This window comes from Pseudopipra pipra, chromosome 14 (genome assembly GCF_036250125.1).
Source record: "Pseudopipra pipra isolate bDixPip1 chromosome 14, bDixPip1.hap1, whole genome shotgun sequence".
Classification (NCBI taxonomy): Eukaryota; Metazoa; Chordata; class Aves; order Passeriformes; family Pipridae; genus Pseudopipra; species Pseudopipra pipra.
The window spans coordinates 13,877,541-13,900,358 of NC_087562.1; the positions used below are offsets into that span (position 1 = coordinate 13,877,541).

At 39.1% G+C, this 22,818-nt stretch overlaps 2 protein-coding genes across 2 annotated transcripts in view; both read left to right on the forward strand.

Moving 5' to 3' along the window:
• The window catches only part of LPCAT2 (lysophosphatidylcholine acyltransferase 2), a 31,523-nt gene extending 14,741 nt beyond the window's left edge, over positions 1–16,782 (forward strand). The window contains exons 8-14 of the mRNA XM_064671184.1: positions 796–850; positions 4,136–4,218; positions 4,733–4,858; positions 5,996–6,149; positions 12,933–13,031; positions 14,773–14,914; positions 15,177–16,782. Coding sequence (XP_064527254.1) covers positions 796–850; positions 4,136–4,218; positions 4,733–4,858; positions 5,996–6,149; positions 12,933–13,031; positions 14,773–14,914; positions 15,177–15,421 — 904 coding nt within the window. The 3' untranslated portion in view covers positions 15,422–16,782. The remainder of the gene's footprint in view (positions 1–795; positions 851–4,135; positions 4,219–4,732; positions 4,859–5,995; positions 6,150–12,932; positions 13,032–14,772; positions 14,915–15,176) is intronic.
• Positions 7,626–8,610, forward strand: CAPNS2 (calpain small subunit 2). Its single transcript, XM_064671186.1, has one exon. The coding sequence runs from the start codon at positions 7,722–7,724 to the stop codon at positions 8,469–8,471; it is 750 nt and encodes a 249-aa protein (XP_064527256.1). The 5' UTR covers positions 7,626–7,721; the 3' UTR covers positions 8,472–8,610.
• Positions 16,783–22,818: the final 6,036 nt, after the last annotated feature.

Below are 22,818 nucleotides of genomic sequence, written 5' to 3' on the forward strand. Positions count from 1 at the left end.
TTGCTGGGAGGAACACCTAATCTTATGTGTTAGAAAATCAAGCATTAAGAATGGATTCATGCAGAAGGTTGAAAGGATTCTTATCCTTTTTTGTTTTGTCCAAAACAAGAACAGAAAACTGCTTGAAGTTTTTCTATTATAATGTACCTGATGGAAAGTAAGGAGCAAATATGAATTTCTGCTTAAAAATCATAGTGAAAAGAACAACTCAGAAGTAGAATGATTATGTGCTTTAGCAGTTTCTTTCTCCCCCTATTCTACCTGTTGATGCTAAAATTTGTGACTTTTTCTAAAAGCACTGAAGGCCCCAAACATACTGACAATTCATTAACCCACCTGTGTAAACACTACTGTTATTTGCAAAATTACTAGCAAATACTAAAAAATGCTTGCTTCAGTTCTGCATAAGGAAGTTACTTGTCTCATTTTGCAGCTGAGAGAATAAGAGATAAATTAAAGCTACTTCTCAGAATCAAAGCTCTTAAAGCTTAAAATCCAGTATGTGTTCACCTCTTTAAAGAGAGAGGACATGGCCAAGGAGCTGTACAGAATGGTTAATGTGCATGACAGCCCACAACAAGTTGCCTCCTCAGTGAGCAAGCAGCAGGTGTATTCAGAAGTCCTGTAGAAAAATTGTCAAAAACAACTTTTCAGGGGACTTCGCTGCAAGGTACTTAAAAATCTTGCCCAATATTGGCTTTGCTTTTTCTGTGCTTTAAAGAGTTTCATCTAATGACATGCAAATGCTTTGGCTGTAAATAAGTAAAATGTGTTTTTCTTCCTCTTTGCCTGCAGTAAAGTGCTGTGCTTACTGACAATGTGTCAGCTCTTCACAAGAGTAGAAGTTGAGGTAAGAATTGGAAATATTTTTGTACTAAGATGCAGCAAGCAGGGAATTTCTGCTTAAATGTAAATGCATTATTCACATTATTAGTCACCATTAGTGAACAATAAACAATATCTTAGAAACAAGAGAAAGAATCACAGGGGGTAATAAATTTAATTTGTTGTCCACGTGTATGTTGGAAACTCTGTTGAGTTAGAAACTCTATTTTCTGTTAGAAACTCTGATAAGCTCGTAAAAGAAAATTGTCAGAAATGTCTTTATAGCATTGTAAATCATTGTTAATTATCACCACGTGCATTTTACAGATGTTAAAACTAAGAATTAGAACACATTCTGTTAAAGGTAACAGCTTCTTTTTCCCACCTTCTTATTTCTCTGATTCCTTCAAAGTATCCTCATCTTCCTCACCATCTTCCCAGACTGAACTCTTACACTTTTCTACAACTAAGAGCTTACTTAAGGACTCACATACTTGTATGAGCCTTGTATAAAGAACCAGTTCCCTTGATCATTAAAATCTGCTGCACAGCACAGGATGGCAGATGAATGACCACTGAAACAGCACACACACTTCATAACATGAGCACACACACTCAACCTGCTCCCTGTCAGAGAGACAACATTCAAAACACAGTAGTGAGGAGCCAGGTAAATTGTTCAAACCTCAGTTAAGTGTTGTATTTCACATTCCTTACCAGACCAAAAGGATTGTCAGTGTGGACTAAGTTGGTTTAGAGACCTGAGGAAGGGGAGAAATTGATGGGTTTTGCTGTTTATTTGCAAAGCACAGAATTTAGCAAAGTTGTCCAAAGCCTTGTGAATACCAGCAGTGTTGTTACTACTAACAATTAGCCATATAGTCTGTGTTGTGAAAAAATGAAATTCATTGTAAGGGAGCATCTTGTTACTGTATAATATGTGCAATAGACACATATTTTTAGAAGTTGTAGTAAGGAGATAATTCTCCCGATAATTTTGTACAGAAGAACATAATTTATATACGTGGGAGCAAGAAATAGTTAATGTAGCCCTTCCAGTAGAAGGAAGGGCTACATTTTCCCCTACTTCAGAACTCAAACTTGTCTGTTAGAAAATAAATTTCGTGTTCCAAAAAATGAAACATTTAAAGAATTGCAGCTTTCACAGAACATGTGTCCCCAAAGTGGAACTGATTCCCTGGCATCAGTGCAAAAGTCTTTCAATTTCTGAAAGGAGAAGGGGCAGATTTTCCTGGGGAAGGAGGGAATCCAACTACTCCTTTTAGGAGTGGACATTTCTGTTGCTGTCCCATGCTGTGAGGAAGTAGCTTCTCTACTCCCAGCAGTCTTGCACTGCCTCTACCTGCTGTGCATAAGCAGTGATGGACTCCTGCAGTCCAGGAGTGTACGTGTTTGCATGTTTAGTCAAACTAACAAACTGTAGATATTGAAAATTAAGCAGTGAACCTGGCAGTGAGTTTTTGGTCTGCAGAAGATACAGCATTTAGCAAATTCTATAGCAAGAGAGACTAGTTCAAAAGCAGATCAGAAAAGTATTTGTGCTCCTGAAAGAGCTGTGAGGAATTTTTCTTACAGGACTGCGATTTGACAGGGAAGGTTTACTTACTACTCCTCAGCAGATAAGCAGCTGGGTGTGTGTGTGAGATCATGCCACCACAGGACGTCAAGAAACAAAATTCTTCCTCCCCAGCTGGGGTTTCTGGCAAACAGGTTTTGTGAATAATTGTAGGTGGGTTTTCTGAAGGGGATGGAGGTGGTGTTTAACCTGCCAGAAAGTTACATTACTCTCTGAGCAAGACCTCAGCCTCAAGTGATGTAATGACCACTTTCAAGACCATGACCCACAGTTGCATAAACTTCTTAGAGTTGACTTCATCTCACCCAGTGACAACAGTTTTTTGTGTCTGTACATTGTGCCTGGGCCTTCACAATTTAAGAGTTATGTGATTTCTGAAGGGGAATTGTGATAAGCAGGGACCTGTGTCAGAGCTTGAGCAGAGCTGGCAACTGCTTGCAGAAGGAATGAAATCTCAAGCATTCATGTGAACAGCAGGAGCCCTGCTTTCCTTACAGGGGAGACAGCTTTTAAGTATAAACAGAAAATTGTTATGGCTATTTGACAGATAACCAATTCCATAAACTTACTGGTTTTAATCAGGAAGAGGAAGCATTCCTTAAAAACAAACATTAAAAGGCTGTTCAGGATAGCCTGCATTTATATGGGACAGTTACCACTATATTAGTACATCACAAGCAGCTGCAATATAACTGAAGAAACATATTGACACATAATTGGCAGTTGTGTCTTCCAGTGATTCATGAGCAACATCTAATTTTGGAATTGCTGTATTCTAGGAATTCAGGGTAAGACTGCAGGGTGGGGAGCAGCAGAACTCAGATAAATGATAACCATAGCTGAGAAGAGGCACAGGAAACAGAGCTGTGAGCAAACACTTTAGACTGAAGTAGAAAGAGCAAAATACTCCTTCACACACACTGCTTAGCAAACAGATGCTGGTTCACACTGCAATAGAGAGTAGTTCCTCTATAGGATAATTTAGTGAAAAGGTACTTGAACTTCTTACATATTAATATTGAATAAATCCTGAACAGTAAACATATTGCCATTTAGATATCTGGGGTGTTTTCTAGATGTAGGAGGAGAGAAGGTGGTTGGGATTTTTTACTCTCTGCTTGGAGTTCTGAAATTTTACAGTATTACATCCATTTAATGTGCTCCTTACAACTCAGAACTATAATTCCTTAACGTTTTTGTCATGGAGGAAAAATGTACAGGAAACTTATCAGTCACATGCTGACAGATACAATTAACAGGTACAAGGTGGGACTGCAGTGTGTATTTAAAAACATTAAAACTCTTACATACACTATTGCAGTGTATGTAACTCTGCAATATAATATCACTTACAAAGGATCTTTGAAAAGGAGTGGTAGTATTTCAAACTCACATTCTTACCAGTGCATCATTTAGTCTTCTAACAAAGTCTGCATTTATTATACTTTACTTCCCTGGGGGGTTGATTTTTCATATTTAAGAAACTCCTACCAATCCTTTAGAGGTAGTTTTGGACTAAATCTCATTTGTGTGGTGAGGGTGGAAGAGCCAGAGCTGTTCCTAAGGCGGCTGAGACCTCTAGTGCCCAGTTCCTTCATTGCATGGCTAATTTTTTTTCTCCTGTTTTTCCCCCATCAAACAATAATAAGAAACTGTTCATGTTGCTAATAAAGTGGGGACTATTGAATTGATTGGATAACTCATCCCTTTCAGTTTCTGCCTGTTCACGTTCCTACTGAGGAAGAAAAGAACGATCCCATTCTTTTTGCCTACAGAGTCCGACAAACCATGGCAACGTAAGCAGTCACCGGTTAAATCTTTGAGAATTGTTCCTTTATATCCAGAAATTCCATATATATCCTAGCCATAAAGTGAAATTTATTCAAGGCCCAGGTACTATATGTAGAAATTGCTCTAGATTTTCACTAAAAGATATCAAATTTCTATACTAGAACAACCTGATCGTTTTTACATGGAGCATAAGGGAGGTTGTCTTACATTGAAACAGAGTATGTTCAATTCATAGAAAACTGGAATAAATTTCTCTCTTTTTGCTTGGTGAGACTAAGTAGGTGGTTCATTCTTCAAGGTTACAGGGCTGCATTTACAAGGTTGTAAATCGTAAAACATCATGACACTGCCATAACTTGGTTTCACAGTTACACAAAATAGGATGTATTGCTTCGTCCTACTTGAAGCAGTGAAAGAATGAATTATCATTTGTTTTGCATGTTAGAGAAGGGAAACAGTTGACAAAGAGTTATCTTCGTTGAAGAAATTGATTTTTCTTTTTCCTGAATTTTGTTTCAGTGCTTTGAATGTGCCAGTCACTGATCACACTTTTGAAGATTGCAGACTGATGATTTCAGCAGGACAGCTGACTTTACCCATGGAAGCTGGGCTGGTGGAGTTCACCAAAATTAGCAAGAAACTCAAGTAAGGGAAGTTTAGCTGTTGGTAGCAGCTAATTACTGCAGATAATTACTACAGTGCTGCAGGTATCACCAGCCATCTACAAAAGGATAAATTACCTGACAACTGACTTGGCCTTGTGTAATATTGTGTATTTATGCATACATATATACATTTACATATATAAATTACGTGGCAATCAGAGATGAGAAAAATCCTAGTAAGAATTAATCCCAAGTAATTTTTGTGGGCAATGTTGCAAGAGGAAAAATACATTTTTCTAATCTTTTATGGAATTATCTCACCAGAGGGTGAGGAAGGTAGAGCAGTACCTATTTTAAGCACTTGATGCAAATTTAAATTGCTTTAGTGGAGAGGCACTGGCAGCATGTGGCAGGAAGTAAAAACCCTCTCCAGCCTGAGGTTTCAACCAGTGGTTTACTGCTCTTAGTTGTATTGTGCAGCCATGTGTCACTAGTGATGTCAACTTTTTCTGACTGGATACAGTGGAATTTGAGGGCTGAACCACGTAACCATACAGTAACTCCATCAAATAACCTGGCATGGTTGTGGGAAAATCTGAATTATGTGTGCAGTGAATCTTGACTTACTATTTATTTGCTAAATCATAAATAATGTCAAACTGTTTGGGAGAGTTACTTGGCAATACTAATCATTCTTACTGAGGTGCAGTGGTGTATTTCTGCAGAGATCAGATACTTCTGAGGCTGTTGTGATGCTGGTGTTAGGGTAGAGAGTCTGCTAATAGAGCTGAGATCTGCTTCCTCTTAGGGAAATACTCACCCTAGAGCATGATGCAGCAAAGTGATGCTACACCTGAATTTATGGTAATGAAAAGCTCTCTGCTAGAGTAGCCCAGTAATTGAACAGATGATTCTAGGTTTGGGAAGTTACTCTATGGAAGTCTGACATACCCAAGCATAGAACTGCCTGCTTTTAATATTAATAACCAGGGGGATCAGTCCTTAATTGCTGATTTAATATAAAATATCCAGTCTGAAGTATAGCATTAGAGATGCAGTGCACACATGCTCTGTTTGGCAGTCTTTTGTCTTTGAACACTGTGATCACTCCTACTGAAATTCCATCTGTCCAAGAACTGCTGTATAGAAATATCTTCTCTCCCTCATGTTTGCATAGCCTAAAATGGAAACATGTCAGAGAGCAGTTGGATACTTTTGCTGCTATTGCAAGTGCTTCCAAAGGGGGAAGAATTGGAATTGAAGAGTTTGCGGACTACTTGAAGCTGCCTGTTACAGATGTCCTCAAAGAGCTGTTTCTACTCTTTGACAGGGTGAGTAGCTGGTTAACTGACTTGTTGACAATATTTTGTTAGAAATCACATCCCAAAAGGATATTTAATTCATTATGTCCAGTAAATGCTTCTTGGTTAACAATTCCTGTAGGCAAGATAGGTGACTCTTAGAGTTTCCTTCGTAAGTTTTGATGTAAAAACAGTGGTCAGTTTGTGTCTTGGGACATGGCAGCCATCTCTTGGACCAAGTTGCTGCACCAGTATCAGACAATAATCTCCATGCTGGTAGTGGCTGAATATTTCTTTTTGCCTAGCCCAGATTTTGAGCTTACGTATTCATGTGTGTAGTTATGTACTTATGACAGCTTAATTAACTGATATAGTTGTAAGTAGATCATTTAAGGCAGAGTGAATCTAACTACAGTGTTAACTAGAACACTAGTGTTCCTGCTGTGTTTGTGAAGGGTGCTGTTAGAGTTCAGAGGGACTCCTCTTGCCTAAAGAGTCTAACTCCTGTGGCCTCCTGCAGCCATAAAGGGGGCCGTGCATTAATGTGATCATTTAGGCTTTCTCCCATGGTCAGTGCCAATCTCTCCCATTTTCTGCTTCTCTCTGAGGATGACAAAAATTGCTCTGTGGATGCCCTTCTGACTATACCAGAAGCATCAGTGAATAGAGCAGGCACAGAATTCATCTTCTAGGCACCCAGCATGTGCTGCAGTGCAAGCAGCATGTTGCAGTCCTGCAAGCACTTATGAACTGGGGGTTTTCTCTTACCATAGGAGCTTTCCCAACTCAGCATCACTCTTGCTGATCAAGTTTATTTTAGCAGCACACCTGTCCTTAGCAGGTCATTGTGTTGTAAATGCCCATTAAAACAGTTTCAGGATTTTTCCAGATAGAAAGTTTTTACAAGCTTTAAAATAGGGAAGAGTCAAATGTATTTCCTGAATTGCTGAGTGCATTGAAGGTCTAGCAGAGCTGGGTCCTCATCTTTTCATCATTCTTGCCTCCTCATCTTGGGCCATTGGCTCCTTTGAGCCTGTAGTTGGAGTCCTGAAGGACAGTACATACATCAGAAATGTGGTGTGGCAACCAGAATAAGAGCAAAGAAGACTCCCTTCATTTTCTTTATGTGGCACAACAGCACCAGTGACTAGAACTAGCAAAGTAAGGCTCAATTCACTAAAAAGTTGAAGGGATGAAAGATTGCAAGGACAGGAGCAAGGCTGCATTCATCTTTAAGGAGATCAGTGTACCTGAGGATCAGTCACGCTCATGTTGCAGGGCTCTTTTCAAATTGCTTCAGGTATGAGCACAGGCATTTTGAGACTTCTGCTCTGTGGCTTTCAGCCTCATCATTCTTTTCTCTAAAATGATTCCTTAAATCATGTAAAGCTAACCATGCAAAGAAGAAAAGAAGAAAAACAGGTGTATCATCACCTGACAGAAACCAACGAAACCTAACTGGCAGCCAGAGACATGCACAGACCTGGTGAAGTCTAAGCATGCAGATAAGCTGTGTTTTGCCCACGCCCAAGTCAGACACAATACAGCTTCGGAGAGTTACAGAAGCCCTGGATCTCTGACTCCCTTCAGTAAATCTTGACGATGTTCCTTGCTAAAGCTTTGCTGAGCGGAGGAAGTGGCAGTGGTCATGGAGGGAGCCTTGCACGTGGCCTTGGAGGTCTCCTAACAGGAGGTGGTGGACACGGAGGGAATATTGGAGGACTCGTCGGAGGTATTGTCAATCTTATAAGTGAAGCAGCAGCTCAGTATAATCCAGAGCCACCTCCACCTCCTCGCAATCACTTTACGAATGTGGAAGCTTATGAGAGCGAGGAGATCAGGCAGTTTCGTCGCCTTTTTGCCCAGCTGGCTGGAGATGATATGGAAGTGTGTGCCACAGAGCTGAGGAACATCCTGAACAAAGTTCTTTCCAGACATCAAGACTTGAAGACAGATGGCTTCAGCTTAGACACGTGCCGTAGCATGGTAGCCGTCATGGACTGTGACACAAACGGCAAACTGGGCTTTGAAAAGTTTAAGTACCTGTGGAACAACATCAAGAAATGGCAGTGTGTGTACAAGCAGTATGTCACTGATCAGTCAGGCACTCTTGGGAGAGCTCAGCTGCCAAACGCCTTGAAGGCTGCAGGGTTCCACCTGAAAGAAGAACTGCGCCAGGTGATCGTGCGCAGATACGCCGAGGAGGACGGCAGCATGGACTTCAACAGCTTCATCAGCTGCCTGGTGCGGCTGGACGGGATGTTCCGCACCTTCAAGTCCCTGGACCGAGATGGAAGTGGACAGATCCAGGTGACCATTGAGGACTGGCTGCAGCTGACCATGTATTCCTGAAGGCATAGCAGAGAAGAACAAGCTTCGTCTGGAAGATACACAGGGAAGGCTACAATCCTGTGCTGTAGAACTGTGGTCTTTTCCTTGTTCTAAGGCAGATGGAGCTAGTGGTAGATGGCCCAGCTTCAAGTGTTGTGATTCCTCTTGTGCATGCATTACTCTGCTTTTCTGAAGGGTTTGTGTAAGTTGTCATCTGGACATAAGCCTGTCTCAGAAAACTAACTCTGGACTTTTAAAGAGAGGGAATATATTGAAAGGATCAAAGCTCCGCTATTTCTTTACGTAAAGTGGCTTGTGTATGAATATAACTATTATATAAAAAGCTCCTAAATCTGGTGTTGATGTTGCTGTTCTGATTTGTCAGCAGTCACTAAGCTTGAATAAAAGTCTGTTTACCTGAAGGCAATCAGTGGTAGAGTCATGTAGTTATTTCTAACAGGGGAAAAACATTAGAGCTGCAATAACTGTAATGACCAGGGAATTTACATAATCATTTAATTTCCTTCCTACTACTGCTTTTCATGCTTGGCTGCTGAAGCAAAACCTGAGTTGTATTGTCAGTTCTACCTGCTGGCCAGGGCAAAATTGAAAGCTTGTCTGAGGCTACTTTTACACCAGTTTTCTCCTTCCTACAATTCTAGGAACTAATCTTTTCTCTCTTTCCTTCAAGCTTTAGTATAGTTATAATGCAAACAGCTTAAATTACTACATTTATATTTAGAGAAATTTGCTGTAATGATGCAGTGACATAGCAGACAGCTAGCCCAAATCAACCTCTGGCTATCCAAGTTAAATTTCATCAGGATACAGCATCCTATTCTGGTTTGTTATGTAGTTTTGGCTAAGATGTCAACTTTTGAGAAAAAAAAAATGGAATAACATGAACTCTCAAAGATACATTTCTTTGAATTAAGGATTACACAGTTGATCAAAACAGCTCTTGCACAAGGAAAATTTCTCAGCAGGCACTGCTGCTTTAAATGAAAATTGTCTGGGGTGACTCACTGAGAAACACCACACAATACCTGCAGGGCATCTGCATGTTAATGGAGTATGTGGTTTGGTTTTGTTTGGAAACTTCCTTAGCTTTGATTTCTAAATCTTGCAGTTACACTTAGCAAATAGTATTTCCCAGATTGATGATAAGTCCTCCCTGGTCTACTTAGAGAAGCCTTTTACTTGAAACTTAGGAGAAAATAACTTATAATTTTTGCCCAGACTTTTTTTCCTCCTGCATTTTGTTTAATAGCAAACTGAGTAACAGAAAAAGATTCATATTGGCCCAAGCTGTGATGAAAGAGGTCAGTTCCTTCCTAATGGCATTCACCCCACTCCCAGTTATCCAGTGGAAAAACACATAGTGCCATTTGGGCCCTGAGTAATAGAAAAGTGAGCACGAGGTAAAGTGTGATACCTGCAGGTGAAACCAATCCTACCAGGTTGGTTTCAGGATTTCCCTTTCTGACTGATTAGAACTTGCAAGTAGCAACAGGTGATGGGAATTTGAGAGTTACAGCAATAGCCTCTTACATGATGAGCCTGGATATGAACACGAGAGCTGCATCTGCAATTCCTCCCCAAATGGTCCCATTAGTTTTAGCTCTCTGTGGTAACCCTGTAAGTGACTGAGGGTTTATTTACCTAATAATTTATTTACCTGCTACGAATGGCAGACACACACACACAATACATACTTGATTTTTCCTGTTGCCTTACATAGAAGAGAAAAAAGTATTGATGCAGTAGTACTTTGTACTGTATCTGTCTTGCAGTCCTTGTTGCAGAACTAAGTGGAGTATGCTTATGACAATGCAACTTTCTTGTTTTTCTTAGATTTACTGTATTATATAAAAACACAAAAACAAAATCCTAGTTACCATAGCATGCTATAGTGAAAAGAGTAGCAGGAAACTAATTTGCTTAAAAGAAACAAGAGTTGTTAAGGTTACTCTATGTTTTGATTATTTTATGTAACATAAATACAAATACCTAAATTCTGATGTTCCACTTTGCCATTTAGAGAATTGGAGCTCAGCTCACATGTTGCTTTCTTAACATATTCTTGGGTACATAGGCTGCAAACACAGCTACTAGATGTGTGTAGAAAGACAGTTGCAAGTGCTTTTTCGCTGTGGTGTTCCACAAGCACTGAAGGTTTTCCTGCATTTTCAGTTCAACTCCCGTCCCTTTTTACGAGCGACAACCCCATCATTTCTCCTTAACCAAAATGCCAGAGCATTTGGGAGTTAGCCAGCATCCTAGGGCTTAGTAAAGCTAGTCACAACATGATCTTGCAAGCGTAGTAACTTTATTTCCTACTAAAATGGCTGAGTTCTATGCGTCAAACTGCACTCAGTTTTGATTATTGGGTTTTAGCACTTTAATGAAAGTAATATAACCCTTATTTTGTCATTTTTCGTGTCATTTTTCCATGTACAGCCACAGCTGTGCTAATTTCTTTCAGAAGTTGTTTTTAATTAGATTATTTTAGTTAAAGTTTACTTCCCCGTTCTTTTCCTGTGATGCATATTCTTAACTTTAAAAATAAATTTTAAAAAAATATTCTAGTCACATCAAACAATCCTTTGCTAAGAATACATTCTACAAAACTGTCCAAAAATAATATTCTATGGAACTTTGAACAATTATTATTTACACTCTTTCTTCAGTTGTTTTAAAAGTTTATGTTTGTAATGTTACACTTTAAAGTTAGATCTGTTATCTCTGAGAACTACAATGTAATCAAAATACTTAAAGTCCAGCTCTGCACCACAATGACAGCAGATTTGTAAATAAAACAGCATTTATGAGAGAACATTGTCCTTTTCTAATGATTAAAAACTGTCAAAAGTTATATCCCTTAGACACACATGCAAGTAACTTAAAAGTTCATATCTTATTCATAACTTTGCTAAAAAGTTTCCTTGAAATTCAGGGGTTTTTAAAGTACAAGATGTTCAAAGATTGGTTAGAGCATCAGTATAAAGAAGATAACAGTTGTCTGTGCAAAAGAGTCTTGCATTGGTTTTGAAGGCTAAATAAAATTGTACCTTAACAGTTTTAAATCCTGTTAAATGTACAGCTTGATGATGAAAAGTTAGTACTGAACACATTATTACATGTATTTTGTTAATGAAGAACTATCTTAAAAGCTAAATTCAATTACTAAAATCCCTGTTTCATAGCACCCAGGATTTTCAAAGCACTCTACAGAGCAGCCTTAGTATTCTCCCCTGGCACACTGCACTGCCAGCAGCAGGAAACCAAGAACAGAAAGGTTAAGGTTGGTATGCTCAAGTGGGCATTAGAAGTTGGTAGGAGAGCCAGAAATAGAATCCAGATCTGGCTGTTTGCTACAGATTTACCCAGGAGACCACCCCTCTCTCACTTGGCTAAAAAAGTTCTGTGCTGTTCTCAGACGTAGGGACTCCACTTCTTAAAAAAATGTTTTTCCTCTTGAAGTGCACAGCACATTATCCACAAAGGGAACTCTGCTTTATACTTAAGTTTGTTTTTAAAACGTTTTTGATGAATGCCCTTATTGTGAAGGTTCCAAATGATGAGCTACAAGTCATCTCTGCTATGCTGTCATTAACTGCTCTGTGTCCCACCATGTAACACTTATAGATGGCTTTTCCCCAGACAGATGTTTCCCAAAACACTCAAGAAACTTTCAGTGTGGTGACAGGAACACTACTGATTTCAACAGGCATCTGCCATTTTCCCTATTTGCAAATATAATGCAGCTTACATAAAATTATTCACAAATCCCATCAAAGCAAACTTCAAATGTTCTGTTGATGTAGCTTTGTAGTTATCACATTGAAATGTTCATCCACATCAAAACTGGAATTATCAGAGAAGCTGTTCCAATGAATTCCTCGCCTTTCTGGCTTAAAAGGTAGGACAGTTTATTGGCTTCAAAATAGCACGTGGGGCAGTGCATTTGCTTCAAAGAAAAGTTTAAGACAGACCAAGTAGATTTGTTTGTCCTTTCACTGGCATATATGTTATTGCTGAAGGTTTGAACTCAAAACAACAGCCTCTCTGTTGGCCTGTTTATTCTGAACGTTACATTGGTCTCTGAACTTCAGCAAGTGCAAGTGCTGCATGCACTCTTACAGTTACCTTAAACACATGTATTCCAGTTCATCCTAGAGCCTTCCTGAAGGTCATATGGTGAAGAAAAACTTTTGAGTTGATTTCATTTTTTTTTTGTTTGTATGTTTATAAGATAGAAATGGATACCCAATTTCTAGCTATTGAAAATACATATATTGCCCCTCCAGCCTTAGTATTACGTATTCAGTGAGCTGTTAGTGTTTTTTCCAGGAAGAACAAATACCTCTGGTGGGTGTTGTAAACTGTATTAGTGCATGTTGTGTATTTGATTTACACAACAGCTTTTAAAGGGATTTGCAGTATTAACTGTAACTATTGCCATGCATGTTTTGGTTACAGAATGGAGATGGCACCATTGACTTCAGAGAATATGTAATTGGTTTGTCTATTCTTTGTAACCCAGCCAACACAGAGGAGACTATTCAGATGGCATTTAAGGTAAGTTCAATTTAGTGTAAATCTGCAAACCTGACAAATCAAGACTGACTGTAAGTCTGTTACCTTTCAAATCATAAGTTTATAGCTTCAATCTGTTATGCAAATGTGAGTAATACTCTTAAACCAATTGACATTTAGAGTGTAAAGGAGAGGGGAAGAATTGCAGGCATCATAGAAAACGGTTTCAAAAGCTGTGTGAAGGCACTAATGAATATGTAACTTGGCAGCCTAACTCCAAAAATGATTCAGCAGCACTTGTGGTTTTTTTGCCTGAGGTTTTTTTCTCCTGTGATTCTTCAAAGTCACAATAGATGGAGTAATATCCTCTCATGGGTCAAGCCTCACTAGAGTCGTTGTTCTTAACAAAGAGGAGGGAAAAAAAAATCAAGGAAAAAAAAAATTGAGGACTGGCACATCCAAAATTGAGCTGCATCTCAGAACTGGTGGCTGGTACTATGGTGTCCTGACATGGTGCAATAGCTCCTTTCACATCTCAGGTACAGGGAGGCAGTACATGACCAGGGATGGCCAGGCTGTGCATCCTTGCCTTATTTTTTAGTAGCTCTTTGACACAGATTCAGTTACTTTACCCATTAATCTGGTCTTATGAACCATATGGAGCAATATATTGAGATATGGGTCATGTTCATCTTAAACTGGGCACTTTTTAGCATTGATGTGTACTTGGGAAGTACTAGAATTTTTATGGCAATCCACTGGCTTCTTTTTAGATAAGCACTACAACTGTGAAAAGTGATTTATGCTTTTTTAGGGATGTTTTATCAGTACAGATTCCTATGAAGAAGGAATTATTGCAGGAATAGCAGCTATTATTGCTGTTTCATTGTTTTGTTTTCCAGACTCCAGACTATACTGTCCAGTATCTTAACAGGTACACTGATTATAAAATTAGTAATTTGTTTTAATATCCAGTTTCAGCAGGAAGCAACTGGTTCAGCTGGTAAAAGCCTGTTTCAGTCTGAAATGGAACTATGGGTTTCCTTTTGCTACTTTTTTTTCTTTGCCATTAAATGTTCTTTCCTTCACAATGAGGAAGTTTGCCTGTAGCAAGTATTGAGAATTACAGCCATCCATCCCTTGTGTTTCTCAAGGGGTGATTCATAGCAGATGTTTACTGTCACTGTGCTGGGAAGGATGGGATGATCAGCGTGCATCCACTGCCTGCATTCCAGGAACCAAAATTCCTTGTTAACTACAATAATTCCTTAGTGGGTGACCAATCACATATAGTAAATTTCAGGTATTTTATGTCAGAACATAAACTATGGTAAGTTTAATCTGATAAGGGATGTGCCATAACCTAATGAAAATGAGGACTACAACCCAAGATATTCCAGTATAGAGAGGCTGAATCCAGTGGAGCCTTAGCATAGCTCATGGTGACCATAAACATAAACCTTTGCTTATTTTTTATCAGTTTTGTATTAGTTTTATCACTGAACTAATGCTGTGAGGTTTGTTTGTTTTTGCAGAATGTTCAAATCCCAGCTGTAGCATGTATATTGCTCTGCTAAGTGTCTGCTTAATCTTGTTCCAGAGAAAACACGTAAAATCTTTTGGAAGAGAAAGTAGCAGGGATGCAGCAGGTCTCCTGAAATCCCAGGCATTGTTTACAGATAACCTCTTGAATACTAGAAAGCCAGTGTGGGTGGCTGATGTGCACAGAAGGTCCACAGGCAAACTGATGCTGAAGTATTTGTACACGTTGTGTCTTTTCCAGCTCTTTGACATGGATGACGACGGCACTATAACGGAAAAGGAGTTTGCTTCTATCATTCAGTCAGCACTGGGGCTGCCTGAGCTTGATGTTTCTGTGCTCTTTAAAGAAATAGATGCAGATGAAACCGGGAAGTTGTCCTATGGTAAGTTAAGCCCTTTTGTAATGGAGAATACTTTGATAGTCATATTGACAGTGAGTTTCCTTTTCTTCCTCCCTGGAATCCTCTGATGGTTCTCATACCTTGTTCCCGGGGAGAACTGTTGAAGCACAGACCTAGATACTTGTGTGATACTCATGAGATTCTTCAGAGGAAACAAACTGGAGATCAGCTTCAGTAAAAGAAGCAGGCACTGAAATTTTCTCTGATTCTACACTGTAGGATCTATTTTTTAAATGTTTTTCAGATGAGTTCAAGAATTTTGCACTCAAGCATCCAGAATATGCCTCATTGTTTACTACATACCTGGATCTACAGAGACACCAGGTAGATCTGTCAGATGAGCAGGACAGTGAGTCACTCGAAAGCAAACACAGCCCAGTCAGGAGCACAACCCTGGTCTCAGAAATAACACCAACTGCAAGAAATAAAGTCTGTCCTGAAGGCACTGAAGAGGATAGCTCAAGTACCTCTGACAAAAAGGATGACTGAATTTCAGCTTTTGAATTCTACAAGATTTTTTCCCTAGCTGTTCATAAGCACAATTGATGTAAAATTGAAATGGAAGTTACAGTTGAAAAAAAAAAAAGTTTCTTTTTTTACTTTCATATCAGGAGGAGTTATTCCTGTTTGAGTGTAAGGGAAAAACCACTGTTCTATCCTTAATGTCCATATCACAACACTGGCAATGTTGTTCAGTGTCTTCCAAGTTCACGCTTTCACAAAAGTAACAGCTGTGCTAAGGGGGGTAAGAAGCTCCAGCACTGCAGTGGCCTCTCAGAATGGAGACTGAGGAGTCCACTTGTCTAAAAACAAGTGGAATTTTTGGTGCTGGGTCCTCTACGTACCCAGTATGATTTAAGGGAAAAAAATTATGCCAGAGTGTTTTAATTTGCAATATCCATTAGCCTTTCTCAGGTTTCTGAGATACAGAAATGAGTTACAGGAAGCTGAGAGCTGAAGCTGGTGGGTTTTGGCTGTCCTTAGATTTCCCTTAACTACTTGTGAACCGGCAGACTTAAGCTTCTGAACAAGACATGCTGATTCACTGATGTTAGCAGAAACAACTTCAGGCTTAAAGGCCAGGTAAAGGTGGAAATGGCTGCACTTCTAACAACAGAAAACTAATTGGATTTCCAAGATAGCAGCTCAGTCTACAGGAAAATGCAGACAGTAAGACCTAAGAATTAATGGACTATTTCAAAATAAATAGAATGTTGTTTACAGTAACAACTGTTCAGGATCACAGTAGGAGGAACATTTCAAACTCCAGCATATTTTTTCTTCTAGCAATTATCAAGAGAGGAATGTGACCTTGCTCTGCAAAATTTAAAAGGCAAATATGCTGTCAAGCCATAGTTCTATTACTTAGTATCTACTCTAAAGTTGTCTCCTAGAAACCATGTTTGCATTACTGTGCCATTACTCAGTGTGTTTTTAGGGTTTGGTTCAAAACCAAGCTCTTTCCAGTCAATGATTTGAGTATGTTTTGCCTCAGTCCTCTCTAGTGCACTGGAAATTGGGCCTTTCTTTACCTTTTTCCATCCTTCATCTGAATGCACTTTATACAGTATTTAAAATATATATGTAGTTATGCAAATACTTCTAAATAAAAATTTGGAAGGTATGAAAAGACAAGATATTTTCAAATTAAAACAGAGATGAGCAAAGCTTATAGAGTCTAGTACCAGTAATAACCAGTTTTCAGCAGGTTTTCATATGTGAAATGATAACCTCTGCCTCTAAGCATTATCTGGCCATAAGCTCATTGCCATGTTTAATCTTTCTCTGTATATAATTGTGCCTATCCTTATGTTTCATGTGCTTAAAATAAATCTATATTTTTTAAAAGACTTTACTTGAACAGCTGAGTCTTTTTGGTGCAGTGGGAAAGGGTACTTTGTCTACCACAAGGGGCTGGGGGGATTTTCAGGAAATCGTGCTTGTGATGTCTTACCTTGCTAAACACAATGAAACCTGAAGTTGGCATTTTCAGTTCTGCATATGATGGCACTTTGCTTTATGGTAAGGCTGGAGGAGTAGGACATGACTAATGCTCTTCCAAAGAGTTACTTCTGGTGACTGCCTCAGCAAAAGGGGATCTGATACAAAGAAGATCTGCAGATATGTGGAGAGAGACTTCCATTTTCTGATGGAAAATAAGGCATTGCCATTTACAGGTAAAATGAGTGACCTCAACCACAGTTTAGAAGTAACAATCTTGGCTTTGTGTAGTGTAAACTTTAGGAGAGTATTTTCTTTCACTTAGAGAAGGAGAAACAAGAGTTACCCTAACCTGGCTGTACAGTTAGCTGGAATACATGTTACTTCCTTGGCAAGGATGCTTAACCAAAGTCCTCAGCTTTTCAACCAGCAATAATCTTTTCAAAGACAACTTCCATTCTAACCAGTGAGAAATAGATGGGTGGGCAAAGATGACAGAGAAAACCCCTTCAAGGTCTCGGAATGCAAAGGCTGCCTTATGCACACTCCTGTTGAATCCAGCCACATTCAGCACCTGGAGCACTGCCCTCCAGTACTGTAGCATATTTAGGACTAGTGATTTTATAAAAATCTGCAAGTCACACAAGTGCTTTGCGGTTAAAGCTGAAAATACTGTGTACATAAATCTACCTAGCCCAATAGTTTGAGGAAAGGCCACAAATGGGTTTGGTATGTAGCAGTGATTCAACTATGCTCTGAAAAGAAATTAGCTAAACACTAGAGACACTAACTCAATATACACACATCTGCTTGATGTGCAGGAAGGGAATACATTAATTTCTAGGCATCATCGTGCCTCAGGGAGCTTTTAAAAGGACCAAACTAAAAGCAGTCTGCAATAAACAGGCATTACATTAAGTGGCAGAGCAGGAACTAAACAGAAGGAGAAGGTTAAAAATACTAAATAGAAAATGGATCTCAATTGGGCATTGAGGGATGACACCTTTCTGCCTGAGACCCTGAGGTGTGAGTTCATAAATCTACAGACTGCTTAATGATCATTTTGAGTTCTGCACAGTAGAAAGGTATATTTGGTCCCATGTCATCACAGGAAACATCATTTACTTGATCAGCACTTCTCTGTCATGCTTTGACATGGATTTGATGATAAATCCTTCAGGGATACCAAAATAAGACACTTTAAAGTTTATAGAAACTCCACTAGTCTCAACAGGGATGAGAATCAGATGAGGACAAGTCTATCACAAGAGGAAAACACAACTAATTCACAGGAACGCAGGCCCATGGGCTGCTGTTATTCATGGAGTTTGATAACTATGGACATACACTATGAATAAATCTCACATTTTTTAAATCTAGGCTCCTTTTTCTGAAAACATGAAAGGCAGTGTAGGGTCACCTAGAAAAGTGAACCTTCCTTGTTCACCCTGGAACAAGGAAGACACAAATACTGTAAATCCTGATCAGTTTAAGGGAGGTGAATTAACAGGGTCTCCACTGGCCACACCAGAGGTTGGTTTCTGAGACAAAGATCTTCAAATACAAGAAAATTAAAAATATGTTTGTACTTTTGCTGCATCAGTGTCACTGCCTAAGTAAGTGCAGAAATAGATATAACACATCCAGGTTTCACATCAGATCATACTGCTATAATCTGGTCCTAAACTGCAAAAATCACATAATTCCTGGCTGGTTGCTGTCCATCAGTAGAACTATGAGGAATAGTATCTCTTCTATGGAAAGCATCTGAAAATGGGTCTCCTCTTTTCACAGTCAATAGCTGTGCAGCACCAGTCAGAGGGACCAAGTCGTGCAGTGGCTGCTGCTTCTGAGCTTTTGTTCTCATCTGCATCAGAACAAGATAGGTGCCAAATCATATTCCCACAATGTTCCTGTGAGTGTTACATCCTCTTCCTCATCAGCTTGCTCCCTAGCATGGGGATGGGGAGGGGGGGAAAGTTCAATGATTCCTAAATGGTTTTGCAAGGGAAATTTTGCAAGGCAGTTGTGTGCTGTTCAACCTGTTCAACCCCACTCAGGATCCCAGCAGGACTAAGAGCCCTGGTCGTGTTTTGTGACAGGTCTAATGACCATTCATAGGACTGCTGCACAGGGTAAGGGCTGCTTGGCCCCATCTGTCATCTCCCTAGCAATTCTCATCTAAAACAAAGTATTCCCTGGGCATCAGAAGTCTGAGAAACATTTGTTGAGATCTTTTTTCTATGGTGGTCAGCACACCAGGGCCCTATTCTTGGGTAATTCCTCAGGCACTATGCCAGTGCAAATAAATACACCATTCTGCCTGAGCACGCTTTTGGTGGTGTTTGCAAAGGTGCCAAGAGCTACTCAGGAGCCATGGATGTGGAAAATCGGGGCCTGAAGCTTAGAAACTAAAAGTGAAAAATGTCCCTGTGCACACAAACACACCAACGCTCTGGACAGTCTGCTGTGAACTGTTTGACAACAGCCTTCAATGAGGAATGCAGCCTGAGATTTCATGGTGGGAATCACACAGCTCTCACCTGGAGAATGCCACAGGAGAAATTTTAAAATTAATTTTAAAGAAGGGCTTGGGAAGTTTTTACTTCCCTTCCTACACTCTATCATTTCCTAGGAAGGTTGGACTCTGGTGAGTGCCCTTTGGCTTACCTCTTCCCTATCAGTTTTTCATCATTTGATACAGCCTACCTTTCTCTCTACTTTCTCCTTCCACATTTCCGCCCAAAACCTAGCTACTGCCATTAGAAGTTGTATTCCACAATGATTAAAGTTAAATTGTAAGATTAAAATATAAAAATTACTGAATTGGGTGGGTTTTGGGGGCACATGCTTATTCAGGTAACTACTTGTACTGGCCTTCAGTAAGAGCAAACTTGTCAAAGGTTGCAAGGGATTTTAATGACATTGAATTAATTAATTTTAAATCTTTGCTCAATGAAATAACATTTATTAGACTGAGAAGCAATAGGGAGACGTTTGTCATCAGTGCTTAAGTTGGCAGACTCTCTGTTACTATACATAGCCAGAGTGGCAGAAAGTAAACATCTTATAGGATTAGCAGCTATGTTCATAGCTGAGATGAAATTTGAACATTTCATTAGTATAAGATTGATTCTGACATTTCATAAAGCCAAAATGCAAACAATAAAATGTGTCTGATATAAATACAGTATGCAGCACTTACTCAGATAAAGTTCAAGAAGCACAGCAGGTTTAGTGCCATGACAAAGGAAATACAGAAGGGTCATTTAAGGACCTAACTTCTGCTAAGCACTTAAGTGTATGCTTAATCCTGTAGGTATCAACCAGATACTTTGTACTTATTAAAAGCAGACAACAATACTAATAATAAGAAAACAGAAAAATTTTCCATGGCTAGTTATTGGAACAGTGGTAAGAACTGCATCACCCTCACCAAGAAACAAATATCACAACTGATTAAATTTTATTTATTGTGCCATCTTCTTAGTTTAGGATATTTTGTAACAACTGGACTGGTAAGACTTCAGAGACACATGACAATGTTATAATGGCAAATACTTCATTACCTTAGATAGGCACTACTTTTTAAGCCTCTTCCTGCTGCAACAGGTCAAAGGTAAATATATGCCCCCTCCCCCCCCATTCTCACGTCATGATTATTCTAGATTTTCATGCTATTACATGTTTTACTGTACTTATACTAAATCAAACAACTTTTTTCATCAGTTAACTTTTTTGTTCTAGAAAATAGTCTATTTTAAATCTTCTTTTGTGTGTTAAAATGAGGTTCTGGTGAGGCTCATCTCTAAAGCTACACCTGCACGTGCATTGCTTTGTTCCAAACTGGGCATAGGTAAGAAGAGCATTTGTTTGTAGAAGTAAGAATTCACTAGATTAAACCTGCCATTAAAGGCCTCTGCAGAGAGAGACTGCACAGCCTTTCCAGACAATCAGACCATTGCTTAACAATTTCTACTGTTAGAAAGTTTTTCTCCTGGTCTGGCCTGAATACTTCTGCAGCTGAAGTCTTGTGTTCACCTTGCTCAAGGAGAATTGATTTGTTTCTATTTCTCTGCAGACTAACTATTTATATCTGCACATACCTCTATCCAGAGTTTATCATCACACCTGTTTCACTCTTGCATCTCCCAGCCTACCTTTCTTAAGTCAAAAACCAAAACCTGTTTCTTTTTTTACTCATGGGTTGTACTTTCTAGGCTACTGGTTGTTTTCACTTAGATTCTCTGGAGAGAGAACTTCAGCTCCAAATCTCAGCAGACTTTTTTTGCAGTCAATATTTCTGCTCATACATACCCAGCATTGCCCACTACAGAGCCACTCCAGTCTAAAGAACTGCTCTGTAACCAGCTTCCCCCTTTCTCTCTTCCTACGACTGCTCATTCCTACCTACTACAGTACCTTAGCTTTATCCTTACTGAATTTAAAAGACCAATTTATCAAGAACATTTTGATCAGCTCAAATTATTGTTAAAAAGGGCTTTCTTACTTAAAAAAATGCCTTTATATCCCTTTTGTTAAGGATATTATCTTCCTAAAACTTCACTAAGCATCAGATAGTGCACTAGAAGCAAAGCACTACAGATTAGAGAGACATGATGAAAGCTTAGAGGCTATAATTGTTCAAAAAGAATAATTTCCTTTTCAAAGGTAAACATCAGCCTTGCAGACAAAGATAAGGCCAAGTGCACAATTAGATACACAAGTCTGTGTTTCTGCTCATATCTCCTGATATCAAAGATTGCAGGAAAATTCAAAGTGCTTTCTTAAAACGTAAAAAAGAAATGAACAGGAAAAAGTGTAGGAGACTAGAAGGAGTCATACCAGAACTGTCAGCAGCTTTTAGAAAAGCTGTTTTCCTCAATGCCGGAAGTCTTTGAAACGGGAGATAACCAGCCATGAACTGCAGCAGCCATTCAAAGCAGAAATCATTTAAAATGTTTACATTTTGTACATTGGCCTTTCAAATGAAAGCATGCCAACCTCCATAATGTTATTTAATTGCATGTCTTTGACAGCCCATCTCTTGTAAGCAGAAAATTTTACTGCTACTATACACCAGGGAGAGAGAAACCAGTGGTATTTTCACCTTTACAGTTTGAGTGCAGGTTTAACTCAAAGCTGCATTAAACCTAAAAAAACCTTTGAAATAAAACAAGCAGGAGCCATTCTTTCTGTCTTTGCTATTGCCAATTTTAAAGGGAAAAGTCTACGCTTTATATAGTGGAAATTTCTCTTTTAGTAGAAATATACTTTGTGGACCAAAGAGAAGCAGCCCCTTGGACAACAACAAGTACTAGGAGATACCTTTGACAAAACTCTCCAATATTATTCATTTTATTACAGTGGACTTTGTGGCTCTAGGAAAAGAAACAACATTGAATGAAGTATTTTATAAAGTGCATAGTAGGAATTTCTACTGTTCCTGGATATTTAACAGTTTATAAAGAAAAAAGGCAAAAGGAAAGCACCTACCACACCAAAAATTACCCAGGAGGATACCAGCATAGCAGACATAGAAATACAAGAGTTCTGGCTCCTGATTACATGAATTACCCATGGGTACTCGTGGTGTCTCAAATCTCATAGTCAAATTTGACATTCTTTGCTTTAACACTCCCACTAATTATTTTTTTTCAGATGCAAGAAGGAGAACTCAGCATTATACCATGAAAAGCACAGATTGAACAGATTTGGTAATTTATGGCAAGACGGTGCATTTAGACTCCTCTAGCATCTTTTTCCCCTATGAAAATACTCACCTGCAGCTATCTCTGTCTTGCTTGCTGTCACTAGGCATTTTCATGACACCAAGTCTGATTCTTTCCACCATGACTCAGTGCATGCCAAGGTGAAAAAGAAAGAGATGTCAGGTCTCTATTCAGTTACACAGGGGGACACCAGCAAGCTCTGCCCTAGCAGAC

Coding starts and splice junctions, on each gene's coding strand:
- CAPNS2 (XM_064671186.1), top strand. CDS start 7,722: ATGTTCCTTGCTAAAGCTTTGCTGAGCGGAGGAAGTGGCAGTGGTCAT.